At 36.6% G+C, this 23768-nt stretch overlaps 1 protein-coding gene across 1 annotated transcript in view; it reads right to left on the reverse strand.

The window, feature by feature from the left end:
- LOC134840247 (uncharacterized) overlaps positions 1–23768 on the reverse strand; it is a 30412-nt gene that overhangs the window by 1247 nt on the left and 5397 nt on the right. Inside the window, exons 3-4 of the mRNA XM_063855993.1 lie at positions 22321–22407; positions 15120–15586 (exon numbers count right to left, since the gene is read on the reverse strand). Of these exons, the coding sequence (XP_063712063.1) occupies positions 15120–15586; positions 22321–22407 (554 nt within the window). The remainder of the gene's footprint in view (positions 1–15119; positions 15587–22320; positions 22408–23768) is intronic.

Consider the following 23768-nt stretch of genomic DNA (forward strand, 5'->3'; position numbering starts at 1 on the left):
AATGGATTTTTTTGAATAAAAAAACGTGCTTATAATCTATCAAAAATATTTGAATTTTAAAAATGGCGCCTAAAGTCGATTATATTGTCCCATAATTTTATCACTCAAAAACTTAAAAACCATCATAACCGATGCGGTTTTATTTGTTGTCGTTCAAAGCGATGAAGCGAGCACAAAAATATGAAAAGTTTTTGAATCAATGTTTGCCATAGCGGAAAAAAGTTAAGTAGGATTCTAAAATAAATAGAACCATAGCTTAGATAACTGTTTTTACGATAACTTCTGAAAACTTGTTCATGTTTTCGCGTAGTCTAAGATATGGATAAAAAATTAAAATAAAACTCGAATTGAGAAGCAATTCAGATCTAGAAACATAATGTTCAAGGTGACACTTATACTAATTGCTACATCTGAAAACAGATGACAAATTGTTTTTCGCGAAGTCTCGATTGGAAGCGAACCCAATGTTTTATAAATTTTCTTGTATGTACTGTTCTAACAATTTTCTCAGGTAAAGATGGATAACATGGTGAAAGAAACTTTCCATTGAAACAAAAATATCATGGCTTTATTGATATTTCTGTAAAAGCTAGAAATTTTTTGAGCTGCTGCTCAGAGAAGCAAACAATTTAAAAATCTGAGTGTCTTCCAAAAAGTACTTTCCGGAGAAAGCGATGGAATATATAAATATCTACATACATATACCGCAAACTGTATGTGGAATCAGCAAATTGTAAGTGGAAAACTCAAACTGTAAGTGGAATCCGCATTTTGCTTGCGGATTCCGTTTACATAGATGTATGTGTAGTAGCTTTTAACACTATATCTTTTAATTACTACGTTGACTAGTTGAAATGCCAAATATTCGATCTCATTTCCTGTCAAAGACCCAACTTCGATCTCAAAACCTGTCGAACATACCCAACTTCGATCTCAATTTGTGACAAACATACGCAACTTCGATCTCATCTCAATTCCTGTCAAACATACCCAGCTTCAATCTCGCTTCCTACAAAGGTTAACTTCGATCTCAATTCCTGTCATCATTCTCAATTTGTGCAAGCTTGTTCATCAGTTCATTTCAAGCCATTTAATAAAAAAATTTTAATTTAGCCACTTTGAAATATTTTCAAAATGTGAAACCAGAACATAGTTTGATAAGGCAATTTTTTCAGGACTATATATTCATGTTTTAAAACTTTAATTCTGCTGTAAATCAAGTTTTAGTAATTTTTTTCTAATTCTAATTTACTGAAATTAGTTAAATAGATCATTTGCTCCCTGTGAACAAAATGATTTGAATTCACTCTCCCAAAAACTGAATCTCAATTACAAAGTCCCAAACACTGAATCTCAATTACTGAATCCTAAATACTGACCTAATTTGGCGATATTTCAACCCAATGATGAATTAACCCAAATACCGAATTAACTCAGTGAATTTATTCGGTGTTGTGTTTCCAAAACTAAGATCCCAAAAACTGCTTGCAAATACTAAAGTATTACATCCATCAATTTAGTTAACTAATGTTTTCAGATTTGATCGTGAGATCCGCTGACAATGGTTAGGTCTTTGCTTTTAAATTCCGCAAGTGCATATGCAAGCTCAGTTATAAACAAATATCTGAATTCCTTTACAGTTTGCGGATTCCGCTTACAAATTTTACCGATTCGACTTACATTTGCGAATTCCACTAACATTTTGCGGAAGCCACTTGCAGTTGCGCAATCCAGAACAACTAGCTATATTTTCTTGTTGCGGAATCCGCAACAAATTTAAAGTGCCGACAAAATTTACCTTACAAGTAAATGTACGCGAAATCTACGTAAATCTTGTAACTGGAATCCACTTACATTTTGGAATAAGTTTAAATACTTCTCTCGGGAATCCAAGAACATACAGACACAAAATTGTGCGCCAAACCAATGCTCAGTTTGGCCTCGTAATGTAATTCTTCTGACTTAATAAAAAAATAAGTTATGGTTTTTGTTGTTCCTGTAAAAAAAATGCGTGCGTGAAATTCGTCATAGGCAAAAATCATAAAACTTTTGACGGCAATTTTTTTGCAAAAACGATCAAGCATAGAAATGAGTTATTGCCTAATCTGAAAAAGAAATTTTGTTTCATGAATATAGAAGTTTTGCATAAAATACTTAAATATCATACAGTTCTCTTTAGAAATTATTTTAAAAAATTTCAATTGAACTAATTAAACAAAGATTTTGGCACCTGAACTGCGCCTTTTTACATGCGCTCAAACAAAAATCTAACCGGACTTGGTTTCGATCTCTTTGATTAAAGAATTGAAATACGTTGACTTTCAATTTTTGAACTGAGTTTGGGGGCAAATTAACAAGTCTATTTTATTATTATTGATTGAAATCGATGTTAAAAACTGAACAATTGAAATCCAACAAAATTTACCATGACTATTTCTGCCATGATTTAAGCATTGCATACATGCCTCTTTTTCTCTACTCTTTCCACCATTTTTCGATATTTTTCTAATCCCATACCATTAAAAGCAAGTGCCTCAACTACAAGCAAACCATTGTCCGAGCATTCAATAATAATCAATCAATTTAAAAATGACGTGCAGAATTTGATGAACCTGAGTATCATAATAAAAAAACACAATAAGCGGATAAAAACATTGACTCTTCAGAAGCATAGTGGTGCTAAAGCTCTGCTCAAAAAATTGTCTCATCAGCTCAATGGAAAAAAAATTGTGAATGCGGGAAAAAAATTTGCAGTTTAATCGGATCATTTTCGTAAGATGCCCACTGGCCGTTTCAAAAGCGGTTCATCAAGAGAAATTTGAACTAAAAAAGTACGTGCTGCTTGATTACGTATCAACAGCGGAAAAAGTAACATAAGCATTCTGCTATTTTTTCAGTGCAACCCAACGCGCTAAATTATTCGTGTATTCGTGATTTTATTTGTGTATTTCTCGAAACCACGCTATTCTCCGGAATCATTTGTTTTAGCTGCTTTAGGTGGTGAATGAAACTGGACAAATTCTAATCATATCGTCATATTGTTTCAATCAATTGTGTTCTTTCTCGTGTCCCTACCCATTTTTTATTGTGTTCGTAGTCGTGATTTGATTGCAAGAGCTGCTCTCATCGTATCTGCTTCTGTAGAAACATTTGTATCTGCTTTTTTGTTGGGTATTTAATGAGATCTTTATCTTTTTCAGCTTGTTACCTTCGATTTTATACCCTAACAAGCCATTCTAAACCGTGCAGTTTTTACCATTCAACTTTTTAAAACTTAACACGCAATTTTTTAGTTTTTCTTTGCCAAAAAATTATGCGTTGATCCGATTCCTGTTAAAAATACCTTACCTAACTTTTCCGTAAACTTCAATTTTGTATGGTGTGCACTGTCCGATAGCCGATATATTGTCTGAAAAAATCCGTTGAGCCCAATAAGTAACATTGTTTTTAGCTGTTGTACCCCAAAATGATTGTAGTTTTAATCAAGTACACCAATCTGTACCATATCTTCTCAAAAAGTGTAGTTCTTTAAAAAATGCTCTCACTTTAAACCATAAAGTGTGATTTTTTTGAGATCTCTCCGAATACTGAGTTCCTTGATATCCCTTACCGAGATTGCCAATGGATCGTTGCATTAGTTTTCCCCTCTCATCGTTTTTTCTCCCCGTACTGTTGTTTTTCCCCCTAAGACTGATTCATTGGTCCTTGAGAAGCCGACTTTAAAACTGTTCCTTGTTGCATTTACTTCTGTCTACAGTTTTAATGTTGACGCTTTCTTGTTTTGAATGCTCATGTCACTCATTGGTCCTGAGGTCATGCCTTTGAGAAAATGACTTGGTGTAAACTTTCAATGTCTTAGTGTCAGTACTTACTAATTTCAGTAGTCTAGCGTTTAAAAAAATCAAATTCACAAACACATTTGTCGTGAAGCTGTCCTAATGTAATATCTTGGATTCAGCAATGCTGAATAAGCGCAGTTTTTTAGTGCCAACTAACCGTTCTCATACTCCGAAACTAAACTTCGATAAAATTTTACTGTTTTCCACCTATTCCTGAAGTATGACAGTCGAAAACGTACATGCTATTTAAGTTTTTGCTGCCCTCACTAAGTTGAGAGCAATGTCACTGTGATTACCAATATGTAGTCCGAGCCGACTGAAGAGCCCATTACACAGGATTCATCTTTCAGGTTTGTTATGAGCTCAATATGTACTGCTCTAACAACTAGGCAAAATAATATAAAATAATACATCTGACAAACCTTGTTGTTTGTGATACGCCGAAAAATCCAAAAATGTGCACACCATTTTCATGTGACAAGTTTGTCCGATATTCTGTTTTTTGGTAAATCTCTCATGATTGCTTGACTAATCAAATGACGTTGACGCCGATACTCTCAGCTTTTTGTTAGATTTTTTAAACTATAGTAACACATCCAAGTACCCAAAAGTTTTGCAGGATGATATGCCCTAGTTGTTCTCTTCCAACTTGAACATTACATTACAATGGTGTAATAGCTCCAGAAACAAACAATGAAGTTTTTTTTCAGGCTAAATCGTTGAGAGTAGCTGAGCTGAGAGTGAAATCAGTTTTTTCTATTGAACCGTTAGAATATATTACACTGTCCGCATCCAAAAAAGCGAAAAGACTATACGTTTTTCAACGCGACTGGAGCATTTTTCGGTAGTTTTTTCCTTGCTGAAAGCTTTTTAATGTGATAATTTGATCCAGAAAGATTCCGCTTCATACCTTAACAATGCTGATCATAAGTTTATTTTAAAAATAATATTGGCACTGGCATACTATTATTTTACCACTGGCATACATGTATGCCAGTGGCAAATTATTTTACCACTGGCATACATTTTGTACTGATTTTAAATTGTAGAACGATTTTAGCTGTTACAAGGATTAGTGAATTCAGTCCAAATGACTCGTAGACGCTAGAAGCAAAATATGAGAAATTTTTCCTCTGCGTCCATAGTTTTCTGTGACTTTGTTTTCCATTTTTTTGCTAAACGATAACTTCATCGCATTCCAGGTTTCAATGATGCCTTAAAATTGTTGGTTTAAATGGTCGTTAAACGTTTCTGTCAAAATTTTAACGAGTATCCAGTGGCGTTTCAGAAATTGTTCTAGAGGATGCAAGTTTTTGAAAAAAAAATGTGAATTTTATCGAGTTTTTTGGTGCGAACAGTTTGATTTTTTTGGCCTCTGTTTTTTGGCTCGCGCTCCCCCATGAACTTAGTTGTATTGGCGCCAAAAGCACGCCGTTTGGGAGTTATTGATTTCGATCAGTCGAAAAAGGATAACGTGAATTAAGAAAAATATTCCAGGGGGAACCCTTTGGAAAATTTTGCAATAAAAATTAAGGAAGGCGGGAGATCGCCAATCCTCGGTACGCTACTGTGAGTCTGTTTTCAGCAAGCCTTCACAAAATTTGTGGTTGTTGCTTCAACAATCTTTTTGGGAACCATCCTTGGGTCAAAAGTTCTTTGCAGCATTGCCACGGGACATTTGTCATCCCGGCACTTCAATCGTTTCCTGTGAGAGGAGTAGGTCATCCATATGAAAGCGTTCCTCTGTATTATATAATTATTGAACAGGAGTTATCTCGTGCTCCAGAAAAATGTTGTCAAGAGTCATAAACGTAAATAGTTTAGCTGAATTTTGTTATTTTCATAAGAAATGGAGAAATTTCTGTCCGATCAACTGATTCGCATGAGCATTCCTTCCGTGTCCGCTTGGATAGTCACTGCAGAAACCTTAAGAAAATTGATCCGCAGCTTGTCATCCCGGTAATTTGGTCCAGTTATAGCCTGTCATCATTGCAAATGCCTCCGAAATTTTTAGCAATGCTAATGTATCTGATTTTGATCAGGTTGGTTTGGATTCACAATTCCTTAACGTGGTATACATTATTCGGTATCGACTTTTTCTTTCATTGTTAGTTTTCGTAAATAGCTTTTTTTGGATCACTTTGTGTTTCTTTGTCGTATTTGCTGTAGTTTTCCGGTTCTCTAAGAAGCGCAATCTATTAGTGTTTTGATTTTGCCTTGGAAATCACATGAGTTTGTTGATTAAGAGAATAAATACAGCTGTCGAAAGACCGAAATTTTCCAAAACTATCCGATTTCATCCTAAATCAAACTGCCGTTGCAAGAAAGCTTCCAATTTAAGCTTTAGCTTTTCACGTGACTGGCATTTGTGGGTGTGCAAGCTTTGAGCGTTCAAGTTTGTGCTTCTACATTAAAACAATGAAAAAATTAGATCGATTAAAGCAATCTGCCCATTCCGTTGAGTATACCATGATTCTTTTCATGTTGACGTTTGGCAGGGAATGATAGAAAATTTTTTTCGATGTTGCAGACGTTTGCACTGAAAAGTGATGAAAACGGGTTTCCGTCCAAATGGTAGAGTTTCGCAATTCCAACTGTTATCTGTAGTTTCAATCGAGATAAATCGTTGGTCATGTCTTCCATTGAGTCTAGAAGCTGCTTCTTTTTCTATTGATGTAAATCATTGGTTGTAATTTTTCGATGATCATGTCATGCGTTGAGTCTTTGAGCTGACATCTCATTTGTTATATTAACATTATCTTCGTCTGCAGCGTGCTGTACTGTGTAATCTGATGCCTTTGAGTTAGGGTTGAGGTATTTTCCAAGCCGTTTTACAGGAGCAGGTGAACCTTGCATCGTTGACAAAGAAACTTTTTGATTCTCCCCTTTCTGTTGTTGTTTTCTGTTTTCCTCATTCAGCCTAGAATTCAGCTCCGCCTTCATTTTCATAAATAATTTTTTGTGTATTGCGAGCATCTCGTTAAATCAACATGAACTTTCACTTCAAATGACTGTAGTAGATCGTACGTCTTTTACTCGAGAAGTAATAAGCACTCGGATACCCCTTAGGGATGTTGTTTCTCGCCCTTTACTTTGTCTGGGTGCAAGTCTCCGGCTAATTTTTTTTCTTAATCGGCAATTTTCATGTTCAAAACTTTCATCTTTGCGCGCTAGACTGCTTCTTGAACTGCTTGAGATGGCGTTATACACATGCATAGTGATGTACCGTCTCATGTCATGGGCCCTCATCAAGTTAATTTTTGTTGTGTATACGCCTTGATGATGGTTGTTGCTTCAACAATCTTTTTGGGAACCATCCTTGGATCAAAAGTTCTTTGCAGCATTGCAACGGGACATTTGTCATCCCGGCTCTTCAATCGTTTCCTGTGAGAAGAATAGGTCATCCATATGAAAGCGTTCCTCTGTATTATATAATTATTGAACAGGAGTTATCTCGTGCTCCAGAAAAATGTTGTCAAGAGTCATAAACGTAAATAGTTTAGCTGAATTTTGTTATTTTCGTAAGAAATGGAGAAATTTCTGTCCGATCAACTGATTCGCTTGAACATTCCTTCCGTGTCCGCTTGGATAGTCACTGCAGAAACCTTAAGAAAATTGATCCGCAGCTTGTCATCCCGGTAATTTGGTCCAGTTATAGCCTGTCATCATTGCAAATGCCTCCGAAATTTTTAGCAATGCTAATGTATCTGATTTTGATCAGGTTGGTTTGGATTCACAATTCCTTAACGTGGTATACATTATTCGGTATCGACTTTTTCTTTCATTGTTAGTTTTCGTAAATAGCTTTTTTTGGATGACTTTGTGTTTGTTCGTCGTATTTGCTGTAGTTTTCTGGTTCTCTAAGAAGCGCAATCTATTAGTGTTTTGATTTTGCCTTGGAAATCACATGAATTTGTTGATTAAGAGAATAAATACAGCTGTCGAAAGACCGAAATTTCATCGTAACTATCCAATTTCATCCTAAATCAAACTGCCGTTCCAAGACAGCTTCCAATTTAAGCTTTAGCTTTTCACGTGACTGGCATTTGTGGGTGTGCAAGCTTTGAGCGTTCAAGTTTGTGCTTCTACATTAAAACAATGAAAAAATTAGATCGATTAAAGCAATCTGCCCATTCCGTTGAGTATACCTTGATTCTTTTCATGTTGACGCTTGGCAGGGAATGATAGAAAAAAAATTTTCGATGTTGCAGACGTTTGCACTGAAAAATGATGAAAACAGGTTTCCGTGCAAATTGTTGAGTTTCGCAATTCCAACTGTTATCTGTAGTTTCAATCGAGATAAATCGTTGGTCATGTCTTCCATTGAGTCTAGTAGCTGCTTCTTTTTCTGTTGATGTAAATCTTTGGTTGTAATTTTTCGATGATCATGTCATGCGTTGAGTCTTTGAGCTGACATCTCATTTGTTATATTAACATTATCTTCTTCTGCAGCGTGCTGTACTGTGTAATCTGATGCCTTTGTGTTTGGGTTGAGGTATTTTCCAAGTCGTTTTACAGGAGCAGGTGAACCTTGCATCGTTGACAAAGAAACTTTTTGATTCTCCCCTTTCTGTTTTCCTCATTCAGCCTAGAATTCAGCTCCGCCTTCAGTTTCCTAAATAATTTTTTGTGTATTGCGAGCATCTCGTTAAATCAACATGAACTTTCACTTCAAATGACTGTAGTAGATCGTACGTCTTTTACTCGAGAAGTAATAAGCACTCGGATGTCCCTTAATGATGTTTTTTCTCGCCCTTTAGTTTGTCTGGGTGCAAGTCTCCGGCTAATTTTTTTTCTTAATCGGCAATTTTCATGTTCAAAACTTTCAACTTTGCGCGCTAGACTGCTTCTTGAACTGCTTGAGATGGCGTTATACACATGCATAGTGATGTACCGTCCCATGTCATGGGCCCTCATCAAGTTAATTTTTGTTATGTATACCCCTTGATGATGTTAGATTTTATTTTTTAGAAGCAACGTCGTCGTATTGTACTGTTTGTATTGCAGTATTTTATTAGAGAGCTGCGGATATGGGAATGCTAGTATCAAGTTCCTGGGTTGTTGCTCCGATCCAATTTTAAGCGTTGTCACGTATTCAGTTTCTGCTGGCCCGGTTCACCACCGTGCAAGCGGTCAATTAGATAGCTCAGTCCTGCATTAAACTTTACTAGATTAATTAGGACTGCACAAAACGTTTTCACTATTAGTGCAGGCGTAAGTGATCGCCTCTTAGCCTCCTATGATACATTGAATACGAATGTTAGAAGGGAAGTGGTTTCAAAAAGTTTTGTGGAAACTTTTTATTTCCGAGATTTTTCTCACAAAACTATAGAAACCTCATTTCGACAATTTTTTTTGCACCGCAGCCTAGTTTTTGAAAAAGAAAAATTTTGAGGTTGATCAGCCAAAAATGGATGTTTTAAAAACATGCCATAAGGGAGACTCTTTCGAAAAATTAAGCAACCAGATTAGAGGAGAGGGAGGGATCGCTCCTTCTCCGGTGTGCTAATGGGATTATGTCTTCAGCGTGTAATTTATAAAAAAAAAAGCGGCTGTTGCTGCACGACTTTGTCAAACTAAAGCATCCTTTAGTCAGTACTTTTCTGCTGCGCTGCCAGGTTTACTGCCTCAGGCAGCTGGATCCTCAGGCAGCTTGTCGCTTAAGCAAATGCCTCTGAATTGTACATCAGCCTAGCTAATGCGTCTGATTTTATCAGGTTTGTTTGATTTAACAAGTCCTTAACGTGGTGTATAATACTTGTTGAGGATTTGTTCATTCTTCGGCGCTTTTCATAGATAAAAATGTTGTATTCTTTTTGTATGCCTTTGTCATACTAGCTGAGTTTTTCGGCTCTTTTGAAGTCATAACTAAATTTTTCTTGATGTTTCCGAGCCAATCGTTCATTGTTTATTCATTTCGAGTCTTTAGCCCACAGATGTCCCGTCTCGTATCTGCCGTCTGGTAGTCGACAGAGAGTTCACCGTAAGACTTTGTTTGCTCGTTTGACTTCCACTGATCAAGTCACTCAGTAGTATTTGCTTGGGGTCCAGAGAGAAGCTTGGTTTTCTAGCTCGTAATTTTACAAAATTGTGAGTGGTTTTATTTTTTTGTGTCCCTTTTTCAAATGACAACTTCTTCTAGATGCTTTTACTGCTTTAGTATTTTGACTTGAAGCTGTTGAAATGCTCGTACGACAATATTGTTTTTTTCAAGTCAACAGCCTTTTTCAAGTCATTTTTTTTCTCCGTCTACGCTTGAAATCTCTGCAGCTGTTAAGTAACAAAATTATTCATCCTTACCATTTTTTGTCACTGCATCTTCTCAAGCTTAAATGTCTTGTTTATTGTGTCTCGTTTATTGAAGAATGTTTTTGAATATAAAGTAGATAGTCCATGGCTTCTGTTTTTTTCCCGCAGTTTCTGGAACAATATTTTGAGTCTCAAGGCTATTGATAAGCATCTAAGTGGATGAATGTTGCAATGATTGCTGTTTCCCGTCGGGTTGTAAAACATGCTCCATGAGGACGTGAATGATGTCGCAAGTTGCAACCCGGATAACGGCATCTGAAAATTGAAAGACACTCACAGGATCCGTGGTCAGAAATGAAACAGGTGTGAATATTTAGTTGTTGTCGTGACGTCCATTGTTGAGCGTGACTTCTTTCGTTGAAGAAGCAAGAAGATCAGTCGTTGGTGCTAGTAGTAATGCCGATGGAAGCGTTTATCGATCCATATCTGAAGCCAGTCTAAAATTATCCTCGTCTCTCTGCCATATTGGAGGAACTTTCGAGTGCTTCGGCTTGCGTTTATGTCCACTACTCAAAATCCTTGAGAAACGGGTGATCAAAATCCCTTTGATCAAGGATTTTGTTCCTTACTTGCTTATGGTTCCTTACTTGCTTATTTTTTCAAGGCAACAGCCTTTTTCAAGTCAATTTTTTTCTCCTTCTACGCTTGAAATCTCTGCAGCTGTTAAGTAACAAAATTATTCATCCTAACCATTTTTTTTGTCACTGCATCTTCTCACGCTTAAATGTCTCGTTTATTGTGTCTCGTTTATTGAAGAATGTTTTTGAATATAAAGTAGATAGTCCATGGCTTCTGTTTTTTTCTCCGCAGTTTCTGGAACAATATGTTGAGTCTCAAGGCTATTTATGAGCATCTGTGTGGATGAATGTTGCCATGATTGCTGTCTCCCGTCGGGTTGTAAAGTATGCTCCGTGAGGACGTGAATGATGTCGCAAGTTGCAACCCGGATAACGGCATCTGAAAATTGAAAGACACTCACAGGATCAGTGGTCAGAAATGAAACAGGTGATGTGAATTTTTAGTTGTTGTCGTGCCGTCCATTGTTGAGCGTGACTTATGTCGTTGAAGAAGCAAGAAGATCTGTCGTTGGTGCTAGTAGTATTGCAGATGGAAGCCTTCATCGATCCATATCTGAAGCCAGTCTAATATTATCCTCGTCTCTCTGCCATATTGGAGGAACTTTCGAGTGCTTCGACTTGCTTTTATGTCTAGTACTCAAAATCCTTGAGAAACGGGTGTTCAAAGTCCTTTGATCAAGGATATGGTTCCTTACTTGCTTATGGTTCCTTCTTTGCTTATTTTTTCAAGTCAACAGCCTTTTTCATGTCAATTTTTTTCTCCGTCTACGCTTGAAATCTCTGCAGCTGTTAAGTAACAAAATTTTTCATCCTCACCATTTTTTGTCACTGCATCTTCTCAAGCTTAAATGTCTCGTTTATTGTGTCTCGTTCACTGAAGAATGTTTTTGAATATAAAGTAGATAGTCCATGGCTTCTGTTTTTTTTTCTCCGCAGTTTCTGGAACAATATGTTGAGTCTCAAGGCTATTTATGAGCATCTGTGTGGATGAATGATGCCATGATTGCTGATTCCCGTCGGGTTGTAAAGTATGCTCCATGAGGACGTGAATGATGTCGCAAGTTGCAACCCAGATAACGGCATCTGAAAATTGAAAGACACTCACAGGATCAGTGGTCAGAAATGAAACAGTTGATTTGAATATTTAGTTGTTGTCGTGCCGTCCAATGTTGAGCGTGACTTCTGTCGTTGAAAAAGCAAGAAGATCTGTCGTGGGTGCTAGTAGTTTTGCAGATGGAAGCGTTCATCGATCCATATCTGAAGCCAGTCTAATATTATCCTCGTCTCTCTGCCATATTCGAGGAACTTTCGAGTGCTTCGACTTGCTTTTATGTCTAGTACTCAAAATCCTTGAGAAACGGGTGTTCAAAGTCCTTTGATCAAGGATTTGGTTCCTTACTTGCTTATGGTTCCTTCTTTGCTTATTTTTTCAAGTCAACAGCCTTTTTCATGTCAATTTTTTTCTCCGTCTACGCTTGAAATCTCTGCAGCTGTTAAGTAACAAAATTATTCATCCTTACCATTTTTTGTCACTGCATCTTCTCAAGCTTAAATGTCTCGTTTATTGTGTCTCGTTCATTGAAGAATGTTTTTGAATATAAAATAGATAGTCCATGGCTTCTGTTTTTTTTTCTCCGCAGTTTCTGGAACAATATGTTGAGTCTCAAGGCTATTTATGAGCATCTGTGTGGATGAATGTTGCCATGATTGCTGATTCCCGTCGGGTTGTAAAGTATGCTCCATGAGGACGTGATTGATGTCGCAAGTTGCAACCCGGATAACGTCATCTGAAAATTGAAAAACACTCACAGGATCAGTGGTCAGAAATGAAACAGGTGATGTGAATATTTAGTTGTTGTCGTGCCGTCCATTGTTTAGCGTGACTTATGTCGTTGAAGAAGCAACAGGATCTGTCGTTGGTGCTAGTAGTATTGCAGATGGAAGCGTTCATCGATCCATATCTGAAGCCAGTCTAATATTATCCTCGTCTCTCTGCCATATTGGAGGAACTTTCGAGTCCTCTGGCTTGCTTTTATGTCTACTACTCAAAATCCTTGAGAGACGGGTGTTCAAAGTCCCTTTGATCAAGGATTTGGTTCCTTACTTGCTTATGGTTCCTTCTTTGCTTTTTTTTCAAGTCAACAGCCTTTATCAAGTCAATTTTTTTCTCCGTCTACGCTTGAAATCTCTGCAGCTGTTAAGTAACAAAATTATTCATCCCTACCATTTTTTGTCACTGCATCTTCTCAAGCTTAAATGTCTCGTTTATTGTGTCTCGTTTATTGAAGAATGTTTTTGAATATAAAGTAGATAGTCCATGGCTTCTGTTTTTTTTCTCGGCAGTTTCTGGAACAATATGTTGAGTCTCAAGGCTATTGATGAGCATCTAAGTGGATGAATGTTGCCATGATTGCTGTTTCCCGTCGGGTTGTAAAACATGCTCCATGAGGACGTGACTGATGTCGCAAGTTGCAACCCGGATAACGGCATCTGAAAATTGAAAGACACTCACAGGATCAGTGGTCAGAAATGAAACAGTTGATTTGAATATTTAGTTGTTGTCGTGCCGTCCAATGTTGAGCGTGACTTCTGTCGTTGAAAAAGCAAGAAGATCTGCCGTGGGTGCTAGTAGTTTTGCAGATGGAAGCGTTCATCGATCCATATCTGAAGCCAGTCTAATATTATCCTCGTCTCTCTGCCATATTGGAGGAACTTTCGAGAGCTTCGGCTTGCGTTTATGTCCACTACTCAAACTCCTTGAGAAACGGGTGTTCAAAGTCCCTTTGATCAAGGATTTGGTTCCTTACTTGCTTATTGTAGAACAACTTCTAACTAACATATTTCAGTTTAATCGTCGATTGAGCTCCGAAAGTATGCGGTTCTATGAGTGTTTCGAGTTTGCTTGAAATAAATTTTGGATACCGGATGATTCGATTGATGAAGCTGTAAGCAATAGCTGCCGACTGTACGAAATGTTGTCGCAACTCTTCAACTGCAATCCTCAAACAAAATGACGTTACAAGCAAAGCCTTTAATTGTAGTAAGAGCTTTTCATGTGACTGGTCTTTGGAGAAAGTTCAGTTTTTGAGCGTTTATGATTGTTATTTTTACAATGAGAAAACTGAATCGACTACGTGAATCTTCGCTTTTCATTGAATTTTTTTCAAAAAAAATCCGAGTTGATTTTTGGCAGTGAATTGTAGAAAAGTAAAGTTTCGATTTGGCCGAGGTTTGCATTGAAAGTTGATGAAGTCTTGTTGCCGCCTAAGTGACTTAAGCCTCCGTTCTCTGCAATCCCATTCATGCTAAAATGTTGGTAATATCATGCGTTGAGTCTTTTAGCTGACATCTCATTTGTTATATTAACAATATCTTTTCCTTCGTCTGCCGCGTGTTGTCGATTGTTGTGTGTATCTATTAATAATGCTATATTGTAGTTTCTGCAGAATTGTCCGTCTTTAAAGTTCTGTTTTGATTTCAAAGTCCATGTGTTTTAGAGGGCTCCAGTTGTGGGGGTTGCTCGTTTGCGGTTCGCGGGTCTGGTTGTATCCAAACTTTAATGGTGTCTCGTATCCAGTTTGTCCTTGTTCTGGTAACCACTTTGCAGGTGGAGTAGTGAACTTGACTCTGCGTTAAACCTTACTAATTGGCTTACGACTGCTCAAAAAGTAATCACTCTTAGGGCAGGCGTAACTGATGCCCTATTGGCATCCTATGATATCAAGCAGGTAGCCTATTATTCCTAAACGTTTTTGTAGAGTTTTTATGAGTATCATTCAGGTAATGTCCTTACCAACAATTGAACGGGTATCAATTGTTGGTAAGGACATTACCTGAATGATACTCATAAAAATCTCTGAGTTTACCGAATGGGTTTTTTTAATAGGTTTGTTCACGTTTGTCTCAATCAAGAGAAAAAAATAAAAGTCGAGCGACCGCATAATACTGAATTAAAGAATCAATGGTAGCTTGATTTTCTGGAGTTCTCAATTTTGATTTACCGAAACCATTAATCATCAGCACATATGACTTCCCATTGGCACAGATTTCACGGCAGAAAACTGTCGTTTGTGAAATTCACCAAACTGCATTTCATCTTCAGCGGATTCCAAAATGGCGCGTTTTTTTCTGGCAAAATAGACCTAGTGATGATTTTACATTTTGTTAGATTTACGCCAACTAGTTGAATATCAGACCGCAATAGCTTTGTCGTAGAATTTGGTAGAGCTACGTTTGCAATGAAGTTAGATGCAATAGATTAGAGTAGTTTTAACATTTTTTCTTTAACCTTAAATATGTTAAATACTTATAGTCTCTTCCCATTATAGTCAGTTCACGATATATGTTGCATGCATATGTTTACTTCAAGTAGATATATTAGTGGAACACGAACCTGAATCACACATGCATGATCCTCAGGAGTGAATGTTGCGAAACCGTATTCGCTGATTTCAATTTGATCGGCGAAATATGCACCATTGCCACATGGCTCTCCTTTTTTGTCACTCAATTCATTCATGTCGAGAGAACTGTTAAACTTCTGTCTATCTCCGTTTACCAGGAACTGCCTGGTTTGGGATATAGCTTTGGTTCCTTCTTCAGAACTCCCATGATAACCCACCGCCCATTCATTTGGGTTTCCATCCATTCGGAGCCAATCATCATTGCCATCGTCATATCTGCCCAGCACACGTAGACCAACTCTTACCCAATTAGAGTTAGGCTGGTAATAGTCAATTCCACCCCGTATCTGCTTGTCTCCAAATTTATGCGGAAATCTTATGTCACCAGCTGAGTCAAAATCCATCGGTTTCAAAGCCAGCAGATGCAACAGTCCTTTCTCTCGCTGCAGATCCGTATCTATTAAAAACTTCCGTTTGATAATGAACAATTTGAACGAACCATATGATAAAGTTCCATATAGTCCTCAAAGCCTTGGCGGAGATAACCAGTTTCAATGGACATGAAAATTCAAAAACCAAGGAAAACTCTAAGTTAATAGTTTCATTATGACTATGTTCACATTACATTCAATAAAACTAGTAAAATATAGTAGCTTCAGAATTTTGACACCCCTCAATAAGTCAAGAAATTCGATCCTAAGAAACCTACTAAAGTATCATCGGTGCCAAATTAGGATATTTTTGAAAAAGTGCCCGCTCTTTTCAATTTTTTTTTTATTTAACATTTTATAAACTGCATCATTCGGACAGTTTTTTTTCTGATTAACTTGCCTGCGGCGCAGATATTCATGAAAAAACAGGTGTTTTAGGTTTTAGTGGAGCTCTGAAAATCAGTTTGGTCGATTAAAAAATTTCGACTAGTCGGGTTTTTGTCGGCAGCTCTCTAAATTCGGGTATTTGTGACTCACTCGGGTACTGGTATAACTCACTCTAAAACTGATAGCTGCTTCAACTCAACTTTTTCCCGAGTCGGTTCATTTCAGAGTCCTGAAATCGATTTGTATCTATCATTACGGTGCCAAATAGATTCCACAGCGGGCCAAAATCAAATTTGTCGCGAAATCCGCAACTTTGCTACTTTCCTTTGATCTTTTTTGCAGTTTTGAATTCCACAAACAAATAGCAAACAAGTTACTGTATCAAGCAAAATTGAGGAACCTGCAAAAGTGTTTGCGGAATCTTGAACAGTTTACGGAATCCACAAGCAAACAAAAAACATGCGTATAGTAAAATCGAGATCTTGCGGAACCCGCTAATGTTAGCGGAATCCGCCAATTGTAAGCGGAATCCGAGCATTATAAGCAAATTGTAAGTGGAACTGTAAGTGGAACCCGCGCATTGTAAGCATAATCCGCAAAATTGTATGCGGAATCCGCATTTTGTTGGCGAGTTACCGTAAAATGCTTCCAACTCAAGATTATTTCGGATATTGAAAGTTTTTTGTCTGAACATAAGCAAAGAGTTCCTTGCCATGAAATATAAAGACGAAACATCAAGGCGCTCTATGCTACAAAAAAAACACGGGAGGGCAGCCGGATAAACTGTTTTGATTAGCAAAAGTGATCAAATCTTTGTCCTGTACTTTCTTTGCCTTTAAGCTCGTATGATCATCTGAACAAAAAATTGACAGAAAACTTGGGGGGCAAACAAAGAAACGAAAAATGGCTAAGGAGGTCTTCGAGGAAACAAAACTGGACTCTGATGGGGCCATGGTTTCACTGGATATAAAAACTTTCTACAAAAATGTTCCGCTCAATCAAGATATTAACATAGCAATGTGGAGATTGTATGGCTTATTTTCTGGCAAACCTATGCTAAAATTGCTAAACTTTGATGCGAGTGGTGTTTAGTTTAAATGCAACGGTGTGTGTTATGTACAAAAAGAATGTCTAGCAATGGGTGCTTGCCTTGCAGTCACTTTCGCCAATTTGTTGCTCACAAAAAATGAATTTGCTTCAAATGAATAAGTAACAAAGTTGAGGCCGTTAAAAAATGATCAAACTCGATTCTGCCTTGGTTATCAGAAAATTGTTAATAATAAATTGTAGGGGGTAGAGTATGAAGTCTGCTAGAAAGGATATCCCTTAAATCATGGCAAGATATCCGAAAGATAAATGTTTCTTAGATATGTGTATGATATAGTTTTTTTTTTTATTAGCCCCGGCCTGCTCAGTGCAGACCAACCGTGGGGGAGGGGGAGATGTCATCCATTTCGCCGCAGCCGGTCCCACCTTGAGGAGGCGGATGACACTGGGACCCCTCCAGCCGTGACCGAAGCGGGATTCGAACGCATGACTCTCGTGTTGAGAGACATGTGCCTAACCCACTCGACCACGGCTGCCCCATGATATAGTTAGATAGGTGGGTGATCCTGGAATTTTCCTCGATTGTGATATTAATTGCAATCAACTTACATTTTGCCCAGAAAAATTGGAAGCGAACAGTAAGCTGGTCTTTCTGAATTTAAATGTAAGCCTCAATTCAAATCCGGGTGGTATAGAAACCCACTGATACCGACAATATTCTGAAGTTTGCCAGCTGCGCCACTTTGCAGTACAAAAGAAACCACTTTGATGGCACTACCCATCTGGTTTTTATACGTACCTCACTACGCGAGAACTTTTGACAAAGCATTGAGAAAAAAGAGGAAATTAGATTGAAAATCGATATCAGAAGAAATGTTCGGATAAAAAGGCATCCGAAGTTTTTGACCAGAGTAGTGAAGAATATAAAAAGTGGGCTTTCGGAATTGAAAAACAAAAACGGAAACTGGTCGAACGACTAACCACCTGCTTTGACAATAAGATATCGAAGCAATTCCTTTCATCTACTAACTACAAAACTGCGCTAAAACTTCGGGAACAAAAAGTTTTGTGTACTCCAGAAAACTTAAAAGAAGCTTGTGATCTCTCGAGGATTTTTTTGCTCATGAACTGAAATTGGAAGTGTTGTATGAGCCTACTTTTAGTTGATGTAATTACACATATATCGCCTAAGCAAGGCGGGATTTAGCCACGGGAATTGATGAACTTCACAAACAGGACTCCCCATTAGAACAGATTTTGCAACAATAAAGGCACAAAGGATAGTAAAATTGATGAGTTGAAGTCGGAAAGTTAAGACCAAACAGGCAGCACTCCCAAATACTCACAGTAGAGGCTTTGCCTTAAGGGAATGAAACGAAACAGTCAGCAAGCGCGAAGAATTCAGAAGTCGGAAATTAACACTCGAACATTTCCATATAAACTTATGGACAAAAATTGTCAGAATTGAAAAAAAGTTTAATCCCGAAACGAAAAATAGTTACAGAAAAAGATCAAAAACAAAAAAAATCATAAATTTAAGTGAATTGTTTTCAAAAATCAGGTAAAACTTTTTGTAATTACAGTTTAATGGTTTAACAAACAAGGTTGAATGAGCAATTTTATAAGTTTATCATTTGAACATGTTTGATGTTTTTCTGAATCTGGGATTTTATGGATTAATTGGCAAAACATTTCATAAAAAGGGTTTTTCCAAACACCAGAAAGATAGACTCAAGATTTTGATTGAACATTGATTTAAGGTTTGTTATTGAAATTTCTTGAAAATAGTTAAATCCTTGCTTTTAAATTCCACATTTGCAATAAAAATTTTTTTAGCTATAGCTCTAAATTGTTCACGCAAAGATTGACTCAGACCATTATACCAAAAAAACTACGATCCATTCACATTTAAGGAACCCGCTTACGTTTGCTGAATCTGATTGCATTTTGCTGAATCCGGAACAACTAGCAATATTCGTTTGTTGCAGAACCCGCTATAACACTAATGTGCCAAAAAATTTACATTACAGGTATTTGTACTCTGTATTTACGGAAATTTTGCAAGTGGAAACCAATGAAACTTTAAAACAAAGATAAAATTTTTGTCTCTCGAATTCAGGGACAAAGAGACCTCAAACTGTGCGCCTATCCAGTGCACAATTGGTCTCGTACTGATCCTTTCTTTGTTTTGTTCTCATAAATATTTCAAATAAGCCATTTCGGCTAATACGCTTTTTTAAGTATCCCTCATCAACAACGCTTTGTTTTCAAGCAGTGAATTGTTCCGCGCTCGGAAAATATTGCTTTTTTGATTAACTGTTTCAGGCTATTTGAAACAAATTTTTTTGTTTCATCCTCCATTACGAGCCCAAATTATGCACTGCATAGGTGCTCTGTTGGTATTTCATGTCAGTGGAATCCAGAGACAAATAATTTATTATGAATTAAAATTTAAGATGATTCAACTTACAAACATTCCTTGATCTCTGCGTACAATTATCTGTAAAATAAATTTTGACGGCACATTTGTTTTTCCGGATTCCGCAACGAGCGATCATAACTATTTGTTCCGGATTACACAATTGGTGGCTTTTTCTGCGGAATTAAATTATATTCCGCAATTTTTTAAAGCTTAATCTGTAAATTCGTTTATTAAATTTTGTTTTATAAACTAAACTAAACCAATTTTTGCGTATGAAAAACTCAAAGCTAAAACTAGACTTATAATCTAGAATTTGCAGAGTGTAAAAGCAAGGGTTTAATCATGTCAGTGTAATCCAATGTCAAATTTTATCGTTGGATAATTAAAATCAGCATTTGAGATAGATTTCCTAGCAAACTGTACTGGATCATAATTTGGGAAACACCGAATATTGAAAATGCAAACAAATCAAGTATGCCGGTTGCTGTGCGCGTGGCACAAATTGTTCCGACCATAATATTATATTAAAGGAGGCGAGCAAGACAAGAAAAACAAAAGAAAGTATTCAAAAAATTTCAAAATTTTTTCAAATTATTTTTCAGAGAATTATCCAAAATTTTGACTTTTTTGATTCCCAAAATGGAGCGTACAAATCCAAAAACTGATTTCATTTTTTTGAAGTTTAGGGCTTAAAATTTTCATAACTAAGCTGTTTTTTGCCTGATCGCTTGCTTTATTTGCTCGAAAAAACAGGAAAAAATCAAAAATTTGAAACCATTTTTTTCTCGAAACCATGACTGAAACCATGACTGAAAATTCTTTAATATGATATAACTCTCAACCCTGTCCGATTCTTTTTTGATTCCGACAGCGTAAATTTACTACATATGAAATATTATTTTCAAAGGGCTCCAAAAATTGTACCTGATTCCGCAAAACTAGTTATTTTTGGAACGCTTTTAAACGATACAGTGTTTTAGTTATTTGTTTGTCAGATCCAAAACAGCGAAGATCATACAAAAGTAGCAACGTTGTGAACTTGGCGACAAATCTTATTTTGGCTTGTTGCGGATTCCGCTTGCAATTAAATGCACAGTTTGGTTTTCAAAAGTCGGAACAAAACGACAACAACAGCATTTTTGAGTTCCGGTGGGTGATTTCTTCTCCAGAAAAAATTCGACAATTATATAATTTTTTTTGGTTACTTTTGTATAGAGTCTGAAAAACATTGATGCCTTTTTCTCAAAGTTAAATAGATACTTCATCTGTGATTACTTTTTTAATTAGTTTTTCAAAATTTGATTCCTAAGATGAAGCTAAAAACTCCTAAAGGTAACTTCATTTGAGTAAAACTAAATTTTCAAGGCTTTAGTTAAGCAAATACAAGCTAATGTAAGACTGCTTACTCGCATGAATTTAGACAAAAAATCAAAAAACCAAACCGGTTTTTCTCGACACCGGGAATTTTTTTTTAATTGTTTAATGTCGTTCGAATCACATCTGGAGGGTTGTATTATGACTTATCACTCAACCCAGCCCGCTTATTATTTGCGGTTGCTGATTTTGCGAGGAAAACGAAAAGCCTGCTCGCTTGCTTTATTTGTTCGAGGTAAGACAAAAAAATCAAAAAATTCAAAACGTTTTTTCTCGACATTGGAAAAAATTTCCCGAAATCACCTCTGAAAAGGCTTTGATATGATAAATCTCTCAACCCTGTTCGATTATTTTTTTTGTTAACTGGTTTTGCGTGGAAAACAAAAAGAAGAAGAAAAATTAAAACACACCCGAATACAAAGTTCCTCTCCATTTTCAATGGTCGGAACAATAATTTCAAATTAAATTGAGACAAGAATTTCGGTTTCGTTAAAACGTTACCAGACCCAAATATTATCATTTTGATCGTGAAATAGCGTGTTTTTCCGGTTTTTCTCGACACCGGGAAAGTTTTTTTTGTATAATGTCGTTCGAATCACAACTGGAGGGGTTTATTATCACTTATCACTCAACCCAGCCCGATTATTATTTGCGGTCTCTGATTTTGCGAGGAAAATGAAAAGCCTGCTCGCTTGCTTTATTTGTTCGAAGTAAGACAAAAAATCAAAAATTTCAAAACGTTTTTTCTCGACACTAGAAAAAAGTTTCCCGAAATCACCTCTGAAAAGGCTTTGATATGATATATCTCTCAACCCTGTCCGATTATTTTTTTTGTTAACTGGTTTTGCGTGGAAAACAAAAAGAAGAAGAAAAATTCAAACACACCCGAATACAAAGTTCCTCTCCATTTCCAATGGTCGGAACAATAATTTCAAATTAAATTGAGACAAGAATTTCGGTTTCATTAAAACGTTACCAGACCCAAATATTATCGTTTTGATCGTGAAATATAGTTCACACGCTATTTCACGATCAAAATGATAATATTTGGGTCTGGTAACGTTTCAACGAAACCGAAATTTTTGTCTCAATTTAATTAAAGACATTTTAAAAACATTTTTCATTTTTTTAAACAAAAAACTCCGAAAAGGCATAGCACTGCGCTTATTCGAGCAGCCGTCTTTGTTTTGTTTTCTTGATTTTTTGTACTGTTCCGACTTTCAAAGCAAAAAAGTGATGGAGTTTTTATGATTGTGGTAGCTTTTTTGTTCAGACGATTTTAGATTTTTTGAAAATTTTATGGGAACAAAAGAACTGCTGCGGTTGCTTCAGATCAATCAGGATTTTACTATGATTCGGGTAAAGTCTTGTTCTCAAAATATGGAACAAATTAAGAAGCAGAATTAGCAGTCAGTTTTTTCCTTGATAGGAGCAATCTCTTATTTTTCAAACAGCCTGTTTCTGGAGATAATTCAGCTAACTAGATCACAACGAAAAGCATTCTCAAACTTGCGGCTGAGCTGAACATACCATCCCAAGGTTGTACTATCGCAGTTATGAAATCGTCAAGTCCGGAAGGACGGTTAGATTCGTCATCAACCAGCATGAAGTATCCGCCTAAATATCAATACTTCGAATTAATTTCATTATCCAAAAAATTTTTTGGAGAAATCCTTGTGCAGTCATTAGACATGAAGTTGTAACTTTTAGTTCTCAAGTTTTTCTTTTTCTTTTTTCTTTTGCTTTCACTACAACTACTAGAGATTCATAAAAACTGATAATACATGTAGGCAGGTTTTCTCGAGGGGGGCAGATTTTCAAAGCTTTCCTAAATCACTATAAAGACCCCATTTTGACCAAATTTTCTGCACTTCAGGCTTAATTTTGAAAAAACAGGCCAAAAAAGGCGATTTTAGGCAATTTTTGGAAAATTTTTTGTCCAAAAACTCGCGTTTTTTTTTCGAAATTAGTATATATTGGCGCCAAAGGCGCCTTTATAAACATTTTAGGAACCGTCACCAAAAAAGGACATCTCAAAATAGTACAAAGGGGGACCCTTTGGGTTGGAAAGGGGTCGAACTCCTGAAAGAAAGCGTCCGCCCCCGACAACCCCTAAATCCGCCCCTGCATGTAGGTATTTTTTAAAAGGGTGATAGAAAAAATTGTTTAATTTTACTGCGGACAAAAAATTTTATCCACTTCAGGTGAACTCCGGGTATCCACTCGAAAAAGCACTGTGCTAACGATATCGGTAAAAACAAGCATTAGTTTTCCTTTTTTAAGTAGCTCATCTTTGAATCAATTCTGTATTGAACGTGATAGGGTGGACATCCTATACTAGGGTAAAATGAATTTTAAAAAACATTAGCTCATTTCAATTTAGCGAGAAATTATCTTTGAAAGTGTGGGAAAGCATAACAGAATTCAGTATTTTCTGTGATACACGACATCATTGAAATTACTGTTACTCGTGCGTAATTCAAAAAAGTTTACCGCTAGCAATGCAATTAAGAAGCAACCTTACAAGTATTTTGGTCCATTTAGAAATCCACTGAGTGTTTGATTTGCCGGTCTAGAAAAGCAATGGCTCGATATTAGAATGGGTCAAAAAAGCTATCTGACCGGTGATTTTTTTGTGAAGCTATTATAGAGGACTAAAAATTTCTAATTGAGCCAGTTGATGTAAATAGTTCATAGGAAACTTCCAGTTTTCTAAAAGCATGTAGCAATATGGCAAAAAAACCAGTTGCAAAATATATTCGAAACTTGATTGGTCGATGAAAATGGCAGAATATTTTCGCTCTTTTGGTGTTTTTTTTCTCCAGGCAAAATTGGATTTTTTAACAGGCATCTCTTGACCAATTTTATTTAAATCTTTGGAAAAGTAGTGTCCTTAACTTAAACTTTCATAACATTATAAACCTGTGATTTTCCGAAATGTTATGAGAGTATACTGATTGCCAATTTGGGACAATTAA

The sequence above is a fragment of the Symsagittifera roscoffensis genome, chromosome 2, assembly GCF_963678635.1.
Source record: "Symsagittifera roscoffensis chromosome 2, txSymRosc1.1, whole genome shotgun sequence".
NCBI lineage: Eukaryota > Metazoa > Xenacoelomorpha > Acoela > Convolutidae > Symsagittifera > Symsagittifera roscoffensis.